General features: G+C 36.3%; 1 protein-coding gene across 1 annotated transcript in view; it reads right to left on the bottom strand.

Moving 5' to 3' along the window:
• Positions 1-24,002, bottom strand: part of LATS2 (large tumor suppressor kinase 2) — a 75,992-nt gene that overhangs the window by 43,368 nt on the left and 8,622 nt on the right. The window contains 2 exon segments of the mRNA XM_020968785.2: positions 14,131-14,324; positions 14,327-14,667. Of these exon segments, the coding sequence (XP_020824444.1) occupies positions 14,131-14,324; positions 14,327-14,459 (327 nt within the window). The 5' untranslated portion in view covers positions 14,460-14,667.

Below are 24,002 nucleotides of genomic sequence, written 5' to 3'. Positions count from 1 at the left end.
CCCTTCAAGATTCTGTTCAAATACCACCTCCAGTAGGTCTTTCCAAGTTGTCATTCTTCTCTCCACTCCCCCTCCCACCTCAACAATAGTGCCTTTCCCCCCTAAGATTACTTTTTATCTACTAGGGAGACATCCTGCATATATTCATGTATGGAAATGTTATCTTCCCCATTAGAATCTAAGTTCCTTGAAGACAGGGCATGTTTTTGCTTTTTCTTTGTATCCTCAGCACTTAGCATAGTGTCTGGCACACAATCAGTGCTTAGAAAATGTGTTCTGATTGACTTATTCTAAGCACATCTCACTGAAGACATGGGTTCCAAATCAGGACACAGTGCTCTGACCTGATCAATCCTGATTATAACTGGATTATTTTATGATCCCAATGGGTTAAATACCAGTTTTTAAATCAGAGACATACATCCAAATATATATGATTTGCTTTTAACATAAGAACACTGCTGACTCATTTTCTATTAAAAGATTAAACAATATTCCTTGATCTTTATCAGCTACATCAATGAAAAGAATATTTCTTTTTTTCCACATTTGATTACTTAGTCATAAGTGAATCATCCTACATATATCTCCATTCAACTTCATTCAAATACTCCAATCTGTTTTTTTGCCAACTTGTTACACTCACTGAAAAATTATAATCTCATTCTCCAGACCTGCTACCTTATTCAATGTAGCATCATCAAGCAGCTCAACTAAAATACCTTTCTTTTAAAAAATAAAACAGCACCACATTTCCATTGAACAAACTTTAAAAAGCAAATAATGGCAAGCCCAGAAACAAATGTGGGAATAACACAGGACATGTTTCTCTGGGTCAATACTGAATCAAATATTAGCCAACATGGTACACTGGCTTTGAAATCAAAAAGCCTGAGTTTGAATTCAATGTATACTATTTAATGCCTATGTGACCTTAGCCAAGTACCTTAACTTTTCTGGGTATCACTTTCCTGATTTATAAAATGAGGGGATTGGACTAGATGACCATTTCCTACATAAGGCATTTCCTGATTCATCCCTCAGTAGTGTTCTCAGCACTACAACCCTACTGAAATTGTCCTCTATGTTTTTATTTATGTATGTGTGTATATTGTTATTAAAATATAAGCTCTGTGAGAGCAGTGACTAAAGCTTTGCTTTAGTCTTTGCACCCCTGGAACTTTACAGGCTTCCTGAATTGGATTTAATTCTGGTTTTTCTTCTAGCTCTAAAGCTCATGATCCTATTAACACATAGATGAACTGAAAAAAAAAAACCTTTTCAAATTAAAGAAAGTCTTACCATCAGGTCATTCCTGAAGAACATACAGTGGATGAAGAAGTATGGGGCTCTTCTGTACTCTATCAGGTTTACCTCCAGCATAGCTGGAGAAAGCACATGGCAATAGGATGGAGGCAAGAATAATCCCAGGCTCTGCTTTGTGGGCCAATCACCTAAGCTACCATGAAATCTACAGTTTTGAAGGATGGGAATTTGAAATTGAAAGAGCTTAAAGGTAGGTAGATTATTCATGATAGAAACACTGAGGAGCTGTCATAAACTAGGGACAGGCAAAAAGCAAGGACTGTATGTACAATTCAGCTGCTCCTAGAAAATCACTTGTGACTTCAATGACTAAATTGTCCATACAAAATTTTGAGCACCATAACCCCTCCAAGAATAGCAAGATCTCAAGTAGTTGATTCAATACTTGCTGACTCTAACAGAGAGATAATGGAATATGAACTATAGTACATAACCAAAAACTGGGACATGCTACAGCTGTAGTTTCTATCCTATTATACCAAAACCCTCATTCAGGGAAAGAAGCAAATCTGATTTATACTTGACAAAGCCATTTTTATTATTACCAATATTCTAGGCTTTTCATATTACTTGAAAATGGAATTGTTTGTGTAAACTGATTACCAGTTTTGATACTTTCCAAGTGTAGATGGGAATAAATTCTAGGATCCTAAAGGCAGCTAGGTGGCACAATGGATAAAGCACTAGCACGGGAGTCAGAAAGATGCTTACTAGCTGGGTGATCTTGTGAAAATTACTTACTCTGTCTGCCTCAGTTTCCCCATCTATAAAATGGGGATAATAATAGCAACCACCTCCCACAGTGGTTATGAGGATCAAATGAGATAATATTTGTAAAGCATGTGGCACAGTACCTGGCACATAGCAGGTACCATATAAATGCTAGCTAAAATTAAATTGTGAGTGCCTTGAGGGCAGGGACTATCTTTTGCATCTTTTTGTGTCTTAGCACTTAACACAGCACCTGGCAAATAGTAGGTGCTTATTAAGTGTTTATTGACTGACTATGATTGACTATATCCCTTTGTATGTATACATGTAGTTTCCCTCTCCTTGAGTGCAAAGACTATTTCGGTTTTGTCTTTGTAACCTCAATTCCCAGCACGGTGCCTGGCACACAGGTGGTACTCAACAAATGTTCATTTGTTACTTTTTAAAGCTCAACAGTCATGGAAAACTGATATGATAGTGCATTCTTTACAAGGATGATAAAGAAAGATGTAATCAACAGGTCACTTTGAAAGCAGAGGAAATAAGTTGACAAGAATACTTAAAAGTCACACCATCAGAAGTTTCTTAAAGCATTTCCCTTGAAAGGTACGTGCAATCTCTGTTACCTATAGGGACCAATTTTAAGAGTGAATGGCAATGGGGGAGAGGGGGAGCAGCAGCGAAGGCCAATGATTAGTTTCTCCTGAAGTGTTATTTTCGCTTTTTAACCTACAGAAGTGAAGACTTCCACCTGAAGCTGACTACCAAGACTGTACCCCCAGTTTCTGCACCACCAAAAGAAATGGCCCTCCATCTTCTTCCTAATCTGAGTGTGAGTCATCATCACCTTTCACATTTATTGATATGTAGCATTAAAAGCGTGAGCTGAATTTCAATTCTTTATCATTCCACAGCCACAAGAGTGGCCCAAGTCTTAATAACAAACAAAACAAAACAAGGATAACTAGAAAGATGAAAGAGAAGACAAATGGAGAAGGAGAGAAACACCTAATGTCTCTTTACACAGAATGAAACTTGATAGATGCTGCTGGCCCAAAAAGCTTTAATTTTTAAGCTTTCAATAGCTTTCCTAAAGGACAGATGAATTTGGAACCTGTACTCATGAAACACCTGCTGGGCGTGACAGTATGCATTAATGGTCTAAGTCTTTAATAAGAGCATTCTGTTCCTGAGGCTTCTGGAATTCAGAGTGAACAAGGAGATGGATTATCTCAGGATCGTGGGGGTCCTTCAATCCTTGTGAAAAGAGGGCATTTTAAGGAGGTTTTGGAATACGGTACTGCAGGTACCCTAGGTTCCCTGTGGTGACTTTAGAGGTGATGGGACTCATCACAGAGATCCCAAGATGTCCTGAAAATCAAGCCATAGACTAGGAGCAGGAGATGGATTCTTAACCAAAAAAGGGACATAGGTAATTACAAATGATAAAATAGATAATCCTGATGACATGAAACTGAAGAGTTTTTGTACAAACAAAATCAATGCATCTAAGAAAAGAAAGGAAGAGGTCAACTGGGGGAAAAAATGTGTATCAAATTTATAAGGGTTTGTTATCCAACAATATATAGGTAACTAACAAATATAGAAAACCAAAAGCCATTCTCAACAGATAAATGGTCAAATAATATGAACAGTTTTCAAAAGAATTGCGAACTATAAACAAACATGACAGAATGTTCCACAGAATTAATATTAGAAGGCTCGCGGAATGACAAGCACACTAATGAACTGTCTGTGGAGAGGTAAGTTAGTACAACCATTCTGGAAAGCAATTTGGCAGCTAGATGGCACAGTGGATAGAACACTGGACCAGGAGTCAAGAGAACGTGAAATTTGAAGATTTGAATTCAGATCTAGCCTTCATCTGTCTTGATTTGTCTGCCTTAGTTTCTCATCTATAAAATGGGGATATTAATAACAACTACTTTCCCGGGGTTGTTGTGAAGATAAAATGAGATTTTATTTGTACAGCTCTTTGCAAGCCTAAAAACTTTATATCAATGCTGGCTATTTTTAAAATTAATTATGCAAATAAAGTAACTAAAATGTCTATACCCTTTGACACAGATTCTACTGCTAGGCACATATATCAAAGGTTACTGCCAAAAAAAGAAAGACTCCATATACATCAAAATATTTATAGCAAGATTTTTTTTTTTGTGGTAGCAAAGAACTGGAAACCATGTGGATGACCCTCAATTGGGGAATGGTCAAACAAACTGTGATACATAAATGTTATGGAATATTACTGTGCCATAAGAAATAACAGGCATAATAAAAACAGAGAAACATGGAAATATTTTCATGAACTAATGCCAGAAGTAAGAAGAGCCACGAAAACAATGTACACAACAACAATGTAAATGGAGAGAACAACCACAAAACAACTGAAAATGAATCTTGATAAATTATAAATAACAAGTTTGGCCCCAATGAAAAAATATGAGAAGATACCTCCCCTCATCTTTTTTTTTTTTTTTACGAAGTGAGTTATGCATTACATGCAAATAGAACCATGTCAGATTTTTTTTTTAATCTGTTGACTGGTTATGCTGAATTTTTTTTCCCTCTTCTTTTTGGATAAAGGAGAGAAGAGTCAAAGATGAACTTAAGGCAGACTTTTTGTGAGACAAAATTTTTTCATTTCCCAAAATGGATAGTACAAATGAGGGTGACAATGAAGTCTCAAAGAAGTAGTGGTGAATTTACGGGGAATCAAGATCTACCAATAAGCTGGGGACCCATACTTTAAAGTTTCTAGTCCGAAACCACTAAAAGATAAAGGATAATTTAGTAAAACCATTAAATCTGAAAAGCTTCTGAGATGTTCTCTGCGGATGGCTTCATTATTAACTGACTAATTACTTTAGTAAAAGGGCAGGACTGGGAGAAGAGACAAGTACACACTTCCTCCTTAAGTGTCCTCCAAGCTTCTCCAAAGCAATTTACGGTTAAAGATTTCCACCTAGCTCAGTTAATTCCAGTATGTTTTCTCACATCTCTTGGCCTAGTGGATGCCAAGTATGACTAGCTCTATGATGAATAAAAAGGGTTTTTTTCCTACTGAATAAAAGCTTTTAGAACACAAATGAGGTTATTTTAAATTCACATGGCATATTTATTGATTGAGAAAGCACACTTTTGGATAAAGCAACCTTTATTCCTATCACATGACTAATTCTTTTTCTAGTATCCTAACTCTCCAAAAGATAAATCAAAACCACTATGAGAGTAATGCATACCATACATGCAGTTCTACAGGATAGAAGGAACAGAAATGAAGTTGCATAAGAGGAAAACGATACTATCCAAAAGAATTTTTTAAAGTAGTCATGCCAAGTTTCCCAAGCCCCAGTACTCTACCCACTATACACCACCTCAAGTACTTAGGACAATTCTATGATTTAGGCTACAGTTATATTATTGTTATTTTTAGAAAACCAGTCACCCAAATCTACGTCTGTACAGCACTTACTATGTACAAAACACAATACTGGCTGTTAGAGGAGGGGGAAAGAAGGGAGAGAATACAATGGACAGAAGGAAAGGGCATTGCCTCCCCCCTCAAAAAAACACACATACAAAAGAACTCCAGCAGAAAAACATATTAATAAATATGCTACAAGAGAATAAAGATGGTAGTCTGCATAAAATTATGATGAAGGCAGTAGAAAACTATATTTAATTTTGACAAAATTCAATGGCCATGAGGTACTTTTACAGATAAGAATAGTCTCATATTTTATTTCTCATTTTTATCTAGTCAGTGTCTTATACACAGTAGTTACTTTTAATATACATTTGTTGCACTGGGCCAACTTGTACTTACTTGAAAAGTCTATGTCGTGAATTAATGTTATGCTAAATTAGAGAACTATGAATGTAGCATCATAGATTTGGAGTGAGGAAGGACCTTAGGGGGTCATCTAGTAACTGAATTAAAGAGAAGTTGGGAAATGACTATTTTAAAAGCTAATTTAAAACATCATAATCCCATCAAAAGGCAGTTCTAATGTCTTTTTCTCCCTGGGTTTTAATCTTTACCACCCTGAAGTATGAGAGCTATATATAACAGAAGAAATTTAAAAGAGTTAAAAAACAAACTACAAACAACTAAAAGAATAATATTCATTGACTAAAGGGGCATTTTGTTAATACACCATTGTAACTGCCTCACTCCCTTTTCAATACAGAGCTCAAGGTGGAGAAGAAAGGGAGAGAAGACAAGAAAATTCTTGGATGGGACTGAGGCTGGGCATAAAACAGTTTTCAAATTGGCCTTTCTAACCAACTGAGAAGCCTTGGGAGATTGAACAAAAGCTCCAAAACTTTTTTTTTTGACTGAATTCATAGTCACGTACATAGCGGTACTCAAGATGAACTGAAATGAATGATGTTATGTTAAATATACCAATGAAAAATTTATTTTGGTGAACCAAGTAGGATGTTAAATTGAGACAATACTATCCTTATGATTTATCAGAAAGCAGAACTGCAACAAACAGTAATACATATGACTAATCCATGCTGGAATGCAGGTTTCTTCTAACTCAATTCTATGAGTCACAGAAAACAGGCCTCTCAGTGAAGAGAAAGGATGGCAAAGAGATCTCTGTAATTAAGTCCCTTAACAAGACTTCCTTCTTGCCTAATATATTAGTCTTACCTAGCACACCTCTGCAAAAGGTACCAGACACAGTGTCAGGAAATTATAGAGCAACAGACTTTTAGAGCTGGAAGAACCATCAAATCCAGACCCTTGATTTTATAGACAATAATGAAGGCCAGCAAGGTTATCTGACTGGCTATTCACAGACTGTCTCTCTCTTCCCACTGCTTCTCCCGCTCTCCCTGCTGCGCCCCAGTCCCATCTGGAAGGCTCTTCCTTTCCTCTACCTCTTGGAGCTGCTAGCTTCCACTCTTCAGCCCAAGTTCCTTTCTTGATTCCCCCAAGTTGTTAGTGCCCTGCCCCCATCACCGTGTATTTATTCGTCTTATGTATGAACATAAGTTCATCTGGAATGTTAATGAGCGTTTCCCTAAGGGCTTGCCGTGTTTGTGGCAGTTACTGTGCTACGTACTGGGGATACAAAGAAAGGCAAAAACAATTTTTACTCTCAATGGGTTCACATTCTAAAAGAGGAGACAATACACAGATAATGATGTAGTGCTGGTAAATGTTGAACAACTGGCTTTTGGGGGGGTGGGGCAGCGATGCATAGCAGGGCTCACTTTAAGACTTTTAAATTTAATCAACAAAACAATAAATCAAGCCTTGATTTTTAGTGTTTGCTGATTTCTGAGTTTTAAATGATCACACTGAGAATTTAACAATCAGCTCTGCCAGGGTTCAATCTGGCTCCAGCATATCCCTGGATATACTAGTATGAATGTAAGCTCCTTGTGGATAGGGACTGGTTTTGGTTTTGTCTTTCCCTGTAAGTGCCTGGAATACAGCAAGCACTTAATAAGTCCTTACTGAGTGACTGAAGTGGTAGAAATGGAACTTGAAACCAGATTTTTTGACTTTCAGATGAATGCTCTTCCCCTGATATTACACAGCTTCTCACAAGCACCCTGAAAATGAAATTACACATCCTTTGCTAAAGTATACTTGCAGAACAAGCAGTTTTTATCTTCTTTATTAATAAAAAGTATCAACAAGCATCACTCACCCCCCAGCAGGCACAATGAAGAAGATAGCACATAAAAGTATAATATGCCTGTCCCATGTCAAAGGCATTCCATATCCTGGTCATATAATGTATGCAATTTGTAATTAAAAGCAGATTCAACTAGAAAACCTAAAAGGGGGAGGGGAAAGGAATAGCTACACCCAAATACCATTGTAATACAACTTCCTGTTTATATTAGTGACAATCCCACATTTAAAGCTCTGTGTTTTCTCCTTCCCTCAAACCTGATTTACAGTAGTCTTGAGATTTCAATGACACAAAGATCTTTCCTTTTTGAACAACCAAAGAGTTAACATTCATTATCCCCAGAACTGTTTTGAATTCACTAGAGCAAAATATCTTTAATGAAATAAAATAACTTTCAGATGAGTTCTTACTACCAATGCACAAAGAAATAGTGATTCTGTATAAATTTAAGAGTGAACTGTTTTCTCTACCTTTCAATATTATTTTATTAAGACAGCTAGGTGATGTAGTGGATGGAGTGCCAAACTTCAGAGTCAGAAAGACCTGAACATAAAGACTTCCAAACCTTCCTGGTGTATGATCCTGAGCAAGTCACTGGAACTCTCTCAGCCTCAGTTTTCTTGTCTGAAAAATTGGAATAATAATAGTACCTACATTTCATAGGATTATTGTGAGGCTCAAATATGTTTTATATAACTATAGATTTATAAATTCATAACTCATAACAATATATAACATTGATAACATATAGGTATATCCACACAATGTATAAAAATGCTTTGCAAACCTTAAAGTGCTAAATATAAATGATAGCTATTATTATTAATAATGTATACATGCATCATAGCTAAAGAACTGTAATGATTAAAAGTCCAAAACAAGGGAAGAATTGGTCAATTTGTACACCATACTTTTGTTTAACTTTCGTTATTTAAACAAGGGCCTCTATTTTAACTGAAGTCACTGGTACTTATAAGGATTTCTATAGCAATCTTGCATTTCATAATTAAAAATTCTATTGAGAATCCTGAAAACCTTTACAGTAAATACTTAAGTGGTAAATCAAGGCACTCCTACATATTAATTTGTTGCGGGAAGGAAGGCCCATGAGAAGACAGGGATAAAGTCTTGACCCAGTGAGCATTTAAGCCACACCATTTGCTAAATCATGGAGATATAAAGACAAAATAAAAAACAGTTCCTAGAATCAAGGGGTTTACAGTCAGTTGAGAGGATATAACATGTAAATAATTATACACTTGAGATAACTGAAAGAAAGAGAGAAAGCATGAACAGCAAGAGGACCAGAAAAAGGTTTCTCAATAGGTGGTGGTACCTGAGGTAAGCCTGGAAGTTGTTTCTTTCAAGATTCAGTTCCAGCATGACCTTCTACATGAGACCTTTCCTGATCCCCTCCACCCCCATGCTAGTGTCCTCTCCACTAAATTCACTTTCTATTCATTTCTGTATATAAGTATAAAGGTGCAAGAGTCTGTTAGAATAGAAGCCCTCTGTGCAGCCAAGTCTAGGCACAAAGCCCCAGCAGACCATCCAATCTACCTTTACCTGAAGTCACTGATAGGTTATTTTATCTCTTTAAACTACTAATGCTTAGGATAATAATGGTAACCCCATTTAGGCACTAAGACTATGGCAAAAGAGATTAAAGATGATGAGAAATACTATTATTATACTAATAAGTAATGTCAGAAAATGAGAAAACATTTTGGAATGAGGTATACATCACTGCATAACCAAGACTTGAAAAAGAGGTACCTAAGAATAGTAATAAACAAAATCTCACAAAATAATGAACATTTATATAACTCTCTAAAACCTACAAAGCTATTAATACAGAATCACAGAACTAGAATGGGAATACCTATTTTGCCTCCTTATTTTACAGATGAAATAGAGGTTAAGTGATTAGGTAAACTGGGTAGTAAGATGCAAGCCAAAATTTGAAATCGGGTCCTCTAACTCCAAATGCAAATATAATCTTTTTCCTAAGTCATGTCGTTATCTCCTTCGATCCTCACAACAACCCTGTTAAATACAAATATTATTATTCTCCCCATTTTACAGATAAAGAAATAGGGTTCAGATACTTGGTTGTAGTCCCACTGCTAGTTAAGTGGCAGAGGCAGGATCTGAATCCAAGTCTCTCCTTACTCCAAATCTGGTGCTGTATCATATTCTTCTGCTTCTCCTGAAAGAATCCTAAAAAGGAACTAGTCTAAGAACATTACATTTGCCTCTCAGAACTAAGAAACGTATAGTCATTATGTTCATTTGATTTCATCACTTAATGGTAGATTGGTTGGTGTGGGGACCTCCTCACTTGTCATAATAAAACTTATTCTCACGGTACTTCAGTTTTCCCTAATAATACCACTCCAGCCAGATTATCTCCTAAACTGGTAGCCTGAAGAGGCCAGTGCAGGTGCAGGTGACATGCACACAGCACCCATGCTTTGGAAGGGAAGTCCAAAGTCTGGGATTGAGAATAAAAGTCATGGAAGTCCAAAGGTGTAAATGCATACTTCTGGGTTTCCTGGTTGCTGCTGTCATTATCAAGGGCAGCACTGAATCTGCCTGGAGTCTCAAACTTCAATTCACTTCTGAGTCTGGGGTTTGAAGGACATAGGGATTATCTGGGACCTAGGGGCAGAGTTATTCTAGGTCAGGAGTTATTCATCTTTTTTTGTGTGTCACTCACCCTTTTAGGAGTCTGGAGAAGCCTTATTAGAATAGTGTTTTTGTTTTTTTAATGATATGTATATAATACCTCTTCCTGATTCTATTAGAATCAAATAGGCAATGGATGTAAAACACTTCTAAAACTGCATAAAATGTTTTTAAATAATTGAAGGAAAGGCTAGGTTTCAGTTGGAGGGTAGAGAAAATAAAGATTCCATTTTCCCCCAAGTTTTTTCACAGACCCTCTAAAATCTATCCACAGACTCTTAGTCAATTGGTTGCAGATAAACCAAAAGATGAAAAAAAAAGCCAGCTGAGCCAACAATCATGACTTTATTACAATTCCTTAAGTATTTAATTTTACACATTATTAAGAAATTTTGGCGGCAGAGTACGTAAAAGGGAGAACTGAGTCCAGTGGTTATAGGACACTTGGCTAAATAATTTCCATTTCTGTTATACTCAACTTCTGTTCTTTTTCATTTTGAGATTTCTTGATAATGATATACAGAGTGAGACAATGGGGACTCTCTTTAACTCCGTCTTTCTAGTTTTGGCACTCCCTGGGTTTAAGGATGATAATTTTTCTTCCTGAACTTTCAGGTTAGAAAATTGAAAGAACTCCTTCCCCTTTCTTAACAGACAAACCATCTTAACTTCTTTAGTTCTGCATAAGTCAGTTCTCTTCAAGAAGCACTTCATTTTCAATCTATCAGCTTAACCAAAAAGCTCCATGTTACATAGTACATGCTGAACTTGCAATCTGTAATGTGCAATTTGTAATGTAACTAGCTGGTAAATGAATTACAAAAGTATTAGTTCCAGAAAAATGTGAACATTCTTCATACTACAATTTTGACATAATCAAATTAGTGGTTCTTAAAAGACTGCCAAAAGGAAAAAGAAAAGACTCAAAGCCTTATTTCTTTCTTAAAAAAAAAAAAGTAATCTGTGACAAAGAAAAAATATATCCAAGAATCTTGGAATGAAATGAAAAATAAAGAGATAAGCTAAAGCTAAGACCAAAACTTTCATTACAGGCCAATAAAAGATAATCAAACTGATACTTGGAAATGCATTACACTCACGCCAGAAAACTTATCTTTCCAACTCCTTGAAAAAACATCAAACTTTGCATTAGAAGGAAAGCTTTCTTCAAGGAATAAAGTTATTGGCACAGGGGTCATTTTTCCCCCTCTAGAGTATTTATGTAGTTCCTCCGTAACTAGACTATGAAGTTTAATTCACAGACTCATTATATAGAATATATAAGGGCAGGAAGAAAAGGGAAGAGGACTTAAGTCTCCACTTATTTCAAGGAAAAATAAATACAACTGGTAGAGAAGTGATGCACTTTGAATCAAGCTTAGCTGAAATAAAATGGCAAAAGCAACATTTTGGTACAAACTCCAACAGAGCCAAATCAAAATAAAGCTCTATGCCTACTAGATTATGGGAAAAGAGTTTAAATTCTTTCCCATCATGATGAAGAAAGGGAATAAGGCTCAAAGCAGATGGAAGGGAGGAGGGGGAAGAGGAGATGGAAGACATGTGCAGATACAATTGGGTTCTCTTTTAAGCGTCCTATTTGAATTACAATGATACCCAGCTCTACCCAGCAGAAGGAGACAAAAACTAGAGGTGTTCAATCACTTTTTCTCATCTCTCATTGTTTGAGTTTATACAATATCTTTCTTCCCAGAATGTTTTTTAAAAAAACCTTTAAAGATAAAGGTAGGTTCTCTCCACATCCAGACACAGTCAAATTTTGCTAGGATGACTGAGGTGGGTGGTATGGGTGGAGGTACAGCTGTTTTGAGTTACAAAGCGACACTATACAATAAATTGACTTTAGATTTAATTTTTCAGAGGCATTAAGTATGGTAAACCAGTCCCTTTGTACTGGCAATTAAAATAAGTGTACTTTTGTTGGTTAGAACTTTACTGGAGTGCCCACCCTAATTAATTTGAAAGCACTGGGATCTTACCCCGTAGAAACAGAAAAGACAGCATCCTCTACATTATATTTTGTAATGCAATTATCACTAATGGATTTTGATACGTGGGATTCCACCTGTGTTTTGGATCACATGCTTCACTTGCTTTTTTTTTTAATCACAGCTGAAACACAACTGCACCCAATATGCCATCTCTAATTACCTCTTTTGTTTGCAAGTGATTTACAGGGACAGATTTTAAACTCTGCTGCTGACCTGTAAGTCTCTCCATGATCTCACTCTGATGTTTCTCCAAGATTGCTCCCTCTGTACTTTCAAACCCATCAAGCTTTGTTTGTCAGGGAATAACACTTGGCAGCATGTTTAGCTTCATATTTTTGCACTGAGCAAGGTCATGCCTTCTACTGTCATTTTACACTTCTAAAAACCCTCTGCACCACATTATTTATTATTTCATGCTTTGTAAAACACTTTCTATACAACAATGCGTGCCATAAAACACTTGGTCCTGTGCACAGCCTTGCATCTTGACGAAGGAGGCACTGAAAAAGCCGGCATAGTTTCACAAACACACTACAAAACCCAGCAAAATTAAAATTCTGTAACCAAGAAAGGCAGTGCAGATAGCAGAGAGAGATCCTGACTCCAAGTTAGGAAGACCTGCATTCAAGTCCTACCTGTATGATGCAATTAATGACATCCATCTTTTCAGTGACCCCAGACAACTGTCTGAAACAATAAATTGCTGAGGAAGTGCTGTCTGCATTAATTTTCTAACTGGAGGTTTTCTATGCCAATGAAATCACAGTTCTGGCCCAAACTAAGTTATATGTTAACTGAAAGGCAATAAAGTCTTTCAAGACATATTGTGTTCTGAAGAATCTGAATACAGTAATGATCTCTATCTTTAATAGTCATGTATGAAATATCATGAGTATTCACTTTACTTCCATTCCTATATTTTCTGAAAAAAAAAACTGAACTAAAATACTTAACTCTCACTTGTTCTGAAAGTGAAATCTCATTTTTCAAGGCACTTTGTTAGCAAAAAGCACCAGCTTGTTCTAGTCCTGAAAAAGCAGCCATGACTAGGATAACAGATGGTACAACAATGACTTTCAGGAGCCATTCACAAGGAAATAATATTTTTATTAATGAGGACCTACAAATCACATCTAGTTTTACTTTAGACCTACTTGCCTCTCAAAATTAAGAATTTTCTTAATGGCCATGTCCCAGTCATATGAAATTCCAAAAAAAAAAGTACATAAATGTTTTGAGCTTATTTTGTGGATGTATATGGAAGCATATGTCTACAGGTTGCTTGACTTTTTTTCCTCTCTTCTAATATTCCTTCTTATCCACCCAGAGGAACTGATCTCACATCTCCTATAACAAGGAAATGAGGGAAAGTACAGTCAAGAGAAAGAATATGAACACTAAATCAGTACACATGAGGAGAAAACTGTTTAACTGGAAGCTGAAGTCTTTCTTCCTGGCTTCTCAAGTGCAGAAAACATAACCGAACTTTCCAGATGTTGCCTAAAGAGGACTTGCACAGGAAAGAAGACAAAGGTATAATATGACTAATTAACAAGAGCAATTATAGAGCCCAGAAATCTTTACTGTAATGACTGACGAATCTGGATCTCAGAATACACTGACCATTGCTAAAACATGACCTTCACTTCACCCCCAGTGCACTACTACTTGATACAACCCAAAGATCCAAAGGGAATCCATGCACCTACCTGATCACATCCTACTTTGACCAACTCCTGTAACATCTGCCGGTTTACATCCACTGTGCTTGATTCATTGGCAAAAGGGAGCAAAGAATATCTGATCTCCCTCAAAGCTTTTTGATAAGGTCCAAACTTTGGAGTAGGTTTCATCTGCTGCTGCCTTGCTGCATCTTTTACTACCAAGATTTTGGTATCCAAGGAGTGTCACTGCCTGGTCCAACAGGCAGCCCTTGACCAGAGGACTTCGAAGGCTGTTTTAACCCTTCACGAATCTCTTGCAATCTCTGTCTGCTGTTTCCAGAATAAGTTGTAGCTGGAAAAGTCTTTGGCCTCATTGTTAGTCCAGTTTCCTTTTTAACATAAATACAATCTTCTTAAAGTACTTTATTCCCAAAACAAAACAAAACAAAAAACCCAATCTATTGTCAACAGTATCAGTTCATTGTAAACATACTTTCCTTTTTAATTTTTCTTTTCTTCCATCTTCATAGTTCCTATAGAAAACCTAAAAATGTCTAGAGTCCTCATTTTGCAGATCTATATCTGAAAAAGATAACAAAAAAGAAAAATGTTATTTGCTTTAAAAAACATAATCTTACACTAGTGTATTTCATGAAAATCGGTGTGTTTGAAGTTAATAAAATACAACATGACAGAATATTATCAGCTATTTCTATATCACATTAAAATTTGCAAAATGCTTTACATATATCATCTCATTTGATCCTCACAACTATCCAGTGTGGCGAGCTATTAATATACCCATTTTACAAATGAGGAAAATGAGGCTGAATTAGTCAGTCAATAAACATTTATTAAATGCCTATGTGCCAGGCACTGTGCTAATTGCTTGGGATACAAAGAAAGGCAAAAGACAGTCTCTACCCTCAAGAAGTTTACAATCTAATAGGGGGAAACAACATACAAAAGGAAGCAAAAAAAGCAGGGAAGGGGGAAAAGAAGGTCCCTCCCTCACCATGGAGGCATGATGAATTAGTTCAGCAGTGTAGATGGTAGGAAATGAAGAGTCTTAACCTGGGTTCCTTCCTTAAATGGAGCTTCTTGGGAGTAGAGGTCTCCACCCTCCAACGGGCTCTAAGGGCAGAGGGTACTGAAGTTAAGTGCTTTAACCAGGGTCACACAGCTAGTAAGCTGTCTGAGGCAGTATTCTAATTAATTCAGGTATTCTTGACTCACTCAGGTTTTCTAGCCACCTAGTCTACTAGGTTTATTATATTAAAATATACTATGCAAACTAAATGGAATAGTCAATTTTTGGCTTATTCTAAATATATTTGTCAAAGCCAGAAAAAGTACCATTGTAATGCTTACTATTTCAATTGTATTTCACAATGTGAAATTGTGATTTTATTGATGTGGGTACTCCCCAGTAGAAGGCAAGAGTTACTATAGTCAAAAATTCCATCACCCTGAAACTAAATCAATGATGAACTTCTCTGAATTCAACTGATCCTCAGACACCAGATATTTATATGAAGTACCCCAAAAATCTTAGCCCAGTTTTAAGTTTACGAAAGCTCAAGCTTTCATAAACCATACTAAACTTTTTGGACATTTTGTATCTGTACATCAATTGTCCCCTAGGTAGGATCTATCAAAGCTTGTGGTCTACTGACATTTTATTACAATTTTATTTAAAGTTTATTGGTTTGTTTTGCAGGGTTTGTTTATTTGTTTCTGCTTGCCAATAAATCCTGCTTAGTATCTATCTACTCCACCTTCCCTTCTTTCCTGCCCTGGCTCTGCTAATCACTTCTCTCCACTCTGCAAACATCAGTCCTTCATTATTCTAAGAAATGGCTCTTTCAATACTTTGATTCTCCTTAAAAAACAACAACAACAACAACAACAACAACAATAATACCCATTTTACCCTGTTCCCAAAGTTTTTAAAATCTGAAGAGACTCATGGAATCTTAGACCATCAGAAATCGACAGGACTACAGAGATCAGCTGATCTAACTAACTTTAAAAAAAAAACATGAAGAAACTACAGTCCAGAGAAGTTACAATTTGCTCATGGACGTGCTGCTAGGAGATGAACACTGGAGCTAGAATTGGAAATATATTACATTAATGTACCATTACATCCACAAGAGAAGTGCTGAAACAACCTCTATCTTCACGATATCTGTAGAAATGGGGACAAGTAACATTGGTTATATTTATTGAGAAGAATGCAAAGACTATCTAATCACTTTAACTTTGAAATAAAGGAAATAGTGGATCACGTAAGCAACAAGATGGTGGACTAGACATTTTCTCTGATCCCCTACAACCTCTCATACCTCTCCAAAAATGAAGTTGTACACCAAAAATTAAATAAAGGTAATAATACAGAACCAAATATTAGTATGGCATTTAAAAAAAATAGGATCCTGACTCTCCTCATTGTCTAGCTCACAAAATAATTTATTGAGGCAACTTGATATACTAGAAAGAATATAACAAAAGACCTAGGTTCATCTCCCAGAACTTCCACTTATTAGTTATGACGTCAGTTGGAAACTTAATAGGAACCTCAATTTTCTCATCTCCAAGATGGGGGCAATATTTGTCTCATATGCTTCACAGGGTCTTTGTGAGGGTCAAATAAAGACATATGTAAAGCATCTCATAATATACACTAAATAAGTGTCAGATGTTATTCTTAGTATTCAAAAAAATTTTTTTAATTATTTTTAAAAATAAAAATATTGGTTAACTACAAGGCCATTTTCTCTCAATTGTCTGTGTTTTTAATTTAAAGGGATCTTTTTGTGGTTATTCCAAAATGAACTTTTCGTTCTTTGCCACTGTCCAATAGTTGTATTTTATGACCTCTTTTTTTCTGAGGGCAGATACCTAGATATTTTTTAGATTCTTATTTTCTTTAACTTAATTAATAGAACTTGTTATTCTTATGGTAACACAGTAATCAAATTAAAGGAAAGAGTATTATACTGAGAGCCAGAAAGCATGGATTGGAATCCTGGCTCTGTCACTCACTTACCTGTGTGACCTTAGCACAGTGCCTGGCATCTCATTCTAGGTCCCAGAAAAGAAGTTCAAATGAAATGGTTAAGATGACCTCTAAAGTCCCTTTCAGACAGCTACGTGGTGTAGTGGATAGAGTACAGACTTATCTTCCTGAGTTCAAATCTGGCTTCACACACTTAATAGCTATGTAACCCTGGGCAAGTCATGTAACCTCTGTCTCAGTTTTTTCCTCTGTAAAATGGGGATAATAATAGCACCTACCTCCCAGGACTGTTGTGAGGATCAAATGAAATAACAATTTTAAAATGCCTTAACACATAGTGTTATATAAATCTTAGCTATCACCACTGTAATATTCCATCCCATTAATGTATAACAATTTGTTTCTGTCACATTTAGGTACCACAATTTGTTTAGTCATTTCTTAATCAATGAGCATCTAATTTGATTCCAGATCTTTGCTACTGAAAATATTTTTAGTGTATATGGCACTTTTCCTTTTTGTTACCAAGTTAAATTCTTTTTAAAAAAATTTAATAAATCCACAATATTTCATTGTCTATGACTCATTTACATGACTGTAAAGATATAGTTTGATATAAAACATTTCTTTCCAAAGTCTGCCTGTTCTTTTTTCTTTTTCTTTTTTTTTTCTTGGTCATGCACAAAGATTAATCATATTAAGATGTATAAAAAAGAAACAGTTGCTCCATACAGTGGAGAGAGCCGTGGATCTGGAGCGTAGCAGACCTAAATTCAAATCCCTTCTCACACATTTACTGGCTGTGTGACCCTGGGAAGTCACTTAACCTCTATCTGCCTAAGTTTCCTCATCAGTAAAATAGGGGATAATATAGTACCTACCTGCCAGAGGTAAAGCACTAATTAAATGCTAGCTAAGAAGTCATAAAATCCTGTAGTTGCAAATGCCTTTTAACAGTTTGAGCAGAGATAGAAAGGATAGACCATAATCTTTCTTATTCTTTTAGAATTTTCTCCTCTAAGATAGCCTGGAAAATTGATTCTGTAACACTGAATCACTTCCCAAATGGACTTCTTCTTAACGTATTTAGTCAGATCCAGCTGCTCTTCATCTGCTTAAGTATGACAGTTACTGCTTGACTTGGTACATGAGGTAATGAGGTGGCAGAGTCCAAATATGGTGATGCCATTGTTGTCACTAAAGAAAACAGTTCACTATAAAAGCATCAGTAAATCTGTCCCATTTCTCATCTGCTAGTTATCCTCCAAAAATCTAGAGCCAGGACCTGAACTTTCTCATGATACAACAGTTGCCTTAGATGCAAATAGAAACAGATCCCTACTAGCTTCCTGTTAACTTAGAAAACCACAAATTAACATTATCTATGTTGTACTGTAGTTTTATTTATTTTGTTAAACATTTCCCAATTACATTTTAATCTGGTTCAGCTGCCCTAGGGAGTTTTTTCAGGCAGCACATACTTCCGTTACAGCATCACATCTGGGTACTGCATCAGGCTTTCAGTGATTACAAACTGCCCCCTGCAACAAAGGTCCATCCTTTTTAGCACCAATGTCCTCTTGGTGTTGCTATTTTGCTATGAACTATGGCACATCTTGATCTCTGAAGAAGCAGAATTACAAATTATTCAGAGGACAAGAGAAAGGAACATAATAAGTGTAAGTTGGATCCATGTTACCAATGGAAGTTTCCTCCTACTAGGTAGTAGGATGCATGTGAACTGATCTAGTGATGCACTACAAATGAGACACAATAGCCAAGCACTACCTAGTTAGGATAGTTAAAAACAGAAGTAGAGGCTCCCTTGGTTGAGTGCTCACTCTATGGAGGATGTATAGGAAGATACAGACAAAAATCTCAAAATGAAAAAGTGTAGAGAGGTTGCAATATGTATGCATCAATGAAGGGAGTATAACACTGATGAAATCACAGATCCACCAAAGGGTCAAATATAAAGTCCTAGAACTTGGGTTTAAAAACTCAATGGCATGAAATAGAATGGCATCACAATGTAATAGAGTTTACAAAACTGTGTAATTCCATGGCAAACAATGAGTATAGGACCATATTTTACTATAATAAATTCTAACTGGATCAATTACCTAAATTAAAAAAAAAATCTAATTCAATTCAAAGAGTACTCAACATAACAGATGCCTATTAAATGTGAGGCACTGTTGGGAAAAGAATACAGCCCTCAGCTTTCACAGAGCTTATAGTCTATTGGTGGAAATCTAGAAGAAAAAGAAATAAGCAATTTGCCTCAATTTACCAAAAGGAATATTCTAATAAAAAACAGGTGAGGTTACTGGAGACAAAAGCAATGAGTTTGTTTAGAAAAAGAAGAGGAGATTCAGCACAACAAAAGAAGAAATAGGCATGTTTGGATTCTAGCTCGAACAGTGACTCAACTGGTGGACCTTAAACAAGTCACCTCTAACCCTTCTCAAACTTAGTATCCTCATCAATAAATTGAGGGCTTTAGACTAGATACCCTCTAGGGTCTCTTTAAACTCTAACTCTGATTTATAAAATAATGAATAGATTTGGGGAAATATTAAATAGATCAGACATATCAGTCTACAAAGAAATTACAAGAGGAATAAACACTCCCCAGGGGAGATGAAAAGACAATTTTTGAAGTGGTAAACACAATTTCTAATAACCACATAAAAGGATATCAAACTCCCTAAAGATAAGAGAACTACAAGTCAAGAAAACCTTAAGATACCATCTTTTGCCCACTAAATTGGCAAAATAACAACAAAAAAGATAAAATTTCATGTTAGTAGGGCTGTGGAGAAACAGGTACTCTCACATGTTGCAGGGGTTGTAGAGTGATACAAACATTTTGAAGGTCAATATAGAAATATGCCACAAAATGATTATAACATTTAACTTCATAATTCCAAGGACTTTATTCCAAAGATATCATGGAAAAGAAAAAAAGGATCTATCTGTACAAAAGTACTCAGAGCTACACTATTTGTAGTAATAAAAGAAGAAAAAAAAACCCTGGATATGGCCTATGTTCAATGACTAAAGAACAGCTGAATAAAATTAGGATGTATTACAGTACCATAAAGCACTAACTTCGAAGAAAGCAAGGAAATAAGAAAAAATACAAAGTGATACATGGTAAATCAGCAAAATCAAAATGGTCTCTATGTCAACTACAAGAATATTAAAAAAAGAAAAAGCCAAAGTGACAATGAGCAAGTAAACTGTTTTTGTTCTGTTATTTTATTGTCAATTTGTTTGGTTTTATTTTATTCAAAATGTTAAAGTTTCATCCCTTATTTCTGCACGCTAATTTGTTTTTATTGACGACTATTAAGTTTATGATTCTATAAGTATGATAAATCAACTGGCCAAGTTCAGGATGGAGGAGCTGTAGCTACGGAATGCAAAAGATTAGAAAAGCACTGAATTTGAAGGTAAAAGCTCTAGGTTCAGATGCAGACACTACTACGCTCCCTGAACGAACTTGGAAAAATCATTTAACCTCTTAATGACCTCAGTTTCTTCCCTTTGTAATATGAACAAAATGGACTGACGTCCCAGGTCTCTAGATCCTGTACACAAAACAAAACATTGCCAGGTCAATGTGAGTCAACAGCATGGCAATCCTGGGCAGCATGAACAGCAACAGTATCCACGAGGAAGGTTAAAACCCCCACTACACTCTGCCCAAATTTAGACCAACACCGAATCCACTGAAGGCACCATACTGTATGTAAAAGGAACACCAATGAGCTGACCAGGATGATGGTGAGAATCCAAATGATGACAGACAAGGATCATTTTAATTTTGGTTTTCATTATTATTGTGTTTGAATGGAGGGAGATCTCTGTCTTGAAGAGAGTAGGGGGAAGCTGGGGGGAGATACACATTAGTACTTTTCAGATATTTAAAGAAGGATTGGACTTGGGGTTTGCCCCAGAGTACAGAACTAAGAGAAATGGGCAGGACTTACATGAAGGTTTGAGGCAAGTAAATACTTTCTAACTGTCCCAAAGTGTAATGGCCTACCTATGGGATTAGGTCAGGGATGGGGAACCTGGGGCCTCAAGGCCTCTAGATCCTCAAGTGTGGCCCTTTAACTGAATCCAAATTTCACAGAACAAATATATAGAACAAATGTGTTCTGTGATTTTTGGAGTCAGTCAAACAGCTGAACTTGAGGACCTACATGGCCACATGTGGCCTTGAGGCCATAGGTTCCCCACCCCTGGACTAGGTGGGTAAGTTCTCCATCATTTGAGGTTTTCAAGTGAAGGCTGGATAACTATTTGTTAGGGATATTTTTAAAAAGAAGTCCTATTCAGGTAAGAGATGAAACACCTCTAAGGTCTAGTGAGATTCTGTAATAAGAAAAGGAGCTACCTGCCTACTTTCACATCTCTCTCTGATGGCCTGGAAGTTTAAAGACCTTTCCTAGGATGGAAGATCAACATATAGGTGAGTGACTCTTGGTATATTAATTTAGCCACAATTTCACTCACTGGATTCATAGGCTTAGAGTTGCAAGATCCTTACAGATCAAGTCCAGCCCCTCATTTTACAGATGAGAAAAGTGAGGTCCACAGAGGTTAAATGGTCCTTGAGCTGGTAAGTGTAAGAGGTGGGATTTGAACATAAGTCTCCCTGACTCCAAGTCCAGCGCTTTATTATTCTGCACCACCTCTCTTGAACTGAGTAAACTCCAGATGTAATGGGAAGCTATTTTGATTTTTCTGGCCCACCTAGCATTTCCTAAAAATATTTCAAGGAGGTCTGAAGCTATAAGAGCTTATGCCTTAGAAGCAGCTAGGTAGTGCACTGGATAGAGCACCAGCCCTGGAGTCAGGAGGATTTGAGTTCAAATTTGGCCTCAGACACTTGACACTAGCTGTGTGATCCTAGGCAAGTCACTTAACCCCAACTGCCTCACAAAAACAACAATAAAAAAAGAGTTGATGCTGTAAGCCACTGTTGTAGCTGGTACTTCTGCTTCTTTTTCAAGTACATTAATTTAGGAATGTAATCTTTTTTCTTTTTCAGTCACATGGGAACAGGAAGAAGGGGACTATCAAGGTTCTTGGGATCTAGCTGATTCAAAGGCTGAAAAGGTAAATTAAGGCTTCCCTTTTAATTAAGCTTAATAGTTCTAAAGGGAAGTTGCTGAAATCTGTTTTTTTGCCAAGCCAACCTGAAGTCCCCAGTGACAGTGCAAATTCAGAACGAGTTTAAGACAGTAAATACCTACCCTGGGGTAAAGACCACCTAGTTTCAGCTCTCCCACTTCTTATTGTCCATGCAGCTTTGGACAAGTTCATTTAATCTCTCTTTAGTTTCATTTATAAAATGGGGAAAATAATACCTACCTTGTCATCCTTCACAGGGCAATTTGTGGGGTACAAATGAGAAACACATAAAAATACTTTAAAAATTATTAACCACTATCAAAATATAAGCTAGCACTGTTAACTTTCCTTAAGTCCCAGATAAAATTCCACCTTTTACAGGAAGCCTTTCCCAATCTCTCCTAGTTCTAGTGCCTTTTTTCTGCTGATTATTTTCCTATTTATCCAATGTATAGACTATCTGTACTTATTTGTTTGCAAGTTATCTCCACTAATAAACTTCAAGTTCCTCAGAAAGCAGGGGCTGCCTTTTGCCTTTCTTTGTATCTACAGAGCTTAACACTGTGCCTGGCACAAAGCAGAGATTTAGTAAATGCTTACTGGCTGAGATTCGAATGCTCCAAATATTCTGGAAAGTAACTTGGAATTAATTAGGCAAAGAAAGTTTTTGATAATTAAAAATTGTTTTAATGTAAGGTATTATATTTTTACACATGTGCATGCTAAATCCTCCAGGAGGATGCAAGCTACTTGAGGGTAAAGGCTGTTTCCTTTTTTCCCCTTTTTTTTGGCATTTCTATCTCCATTGCTGAGAACATATCAGGCAATTAATGCTTGTTGATTAACTGATTAAGTATTTAGGTAAGTTAGAAAGAAATAATCCAATCAAGTCTAGAGATAAGACCAGGGTTAAATTAATCCATGACTCATAATTATAAATTAATGACCACTGAAAATGGTACCAAATTACATAAAAGTGATTCTTTAAAAGCTTACTACAGATTGTCCTCTTTAAATTCAGTGGATGAATACTTTTAAAATGTGGTCTTTTACTTTTTTTTGCTTTAAACATAGAAATAGAAACAAAAAATTGAGGAAGAAAAATATCCTTTGAGAGGCAGAGATAAGTCTGACAAAACTTGCCCCTGGAACAACCTTTAACTGTTCCAACCATAGGGTTGTAACAAAGGTGCTTGGCAGCAACATACCCAAATTGTGGGGTTCATCCTTTTTAGGGAAAATATACTTTGTTAAACTTGAAACTATAAACTTAATCAATATAGTGAAGCCCATAACATTACTTGGTTATAAAAAACACAAGTCTCATGCAGAATTATGGGCAAAAGCAAGACATCCAGTCATCTGTCACATGCAGGTACTTAATTTTATTAGTACAGCTGTTTCTTTAGAAAGAATTATAAAAATTAGAAAAGAAGCAATGGGTAGCACGGTAGTAATGGCATGGTAAAATAACTCTATTCCAAAACCTATGGCTAAACCATGAAGACACAAAACTCTAATATTAAATAGGTAAGTCACCAATCAACAATCCTATAAAGCTGGATTATTTCACAATAAAGTGTCCCCAAAAGATAACTTGGAGTTTTGCAGCAGAATCTTTGAATGTAACAAAAAAAAATCCATTTATGAAAATTAACCAGTGCAGGTAGGAGTCAGACAACATTCATGTGTTGACGTCTATATTTATACATGGGCTAAGTGCTGAGTGAATTTGCCCTAAACAGAT

The sequence above is a fragment of the Phascolarctos cinereus genome, unplaced genomic scaffold, assembly GCF_003287225.1.
Source record: "Phascolarctos cinereus isolate Bilbo 61053 unplaced genomic scaffold, phaCin_HiC Scaffold_726;HRSCAF=1367, whole genome shotgun sequence".
NCBI classification, from domain to species: Eukaryota; Metazoa; Chordata; class Mammalia; order Diprotodontia; family Phascolarctidae; genus Phascolarctos; species Phascolarctos cinereus.
This window is presented reverse-complemented; position numbering and strand designations above follow the sequence as displayed.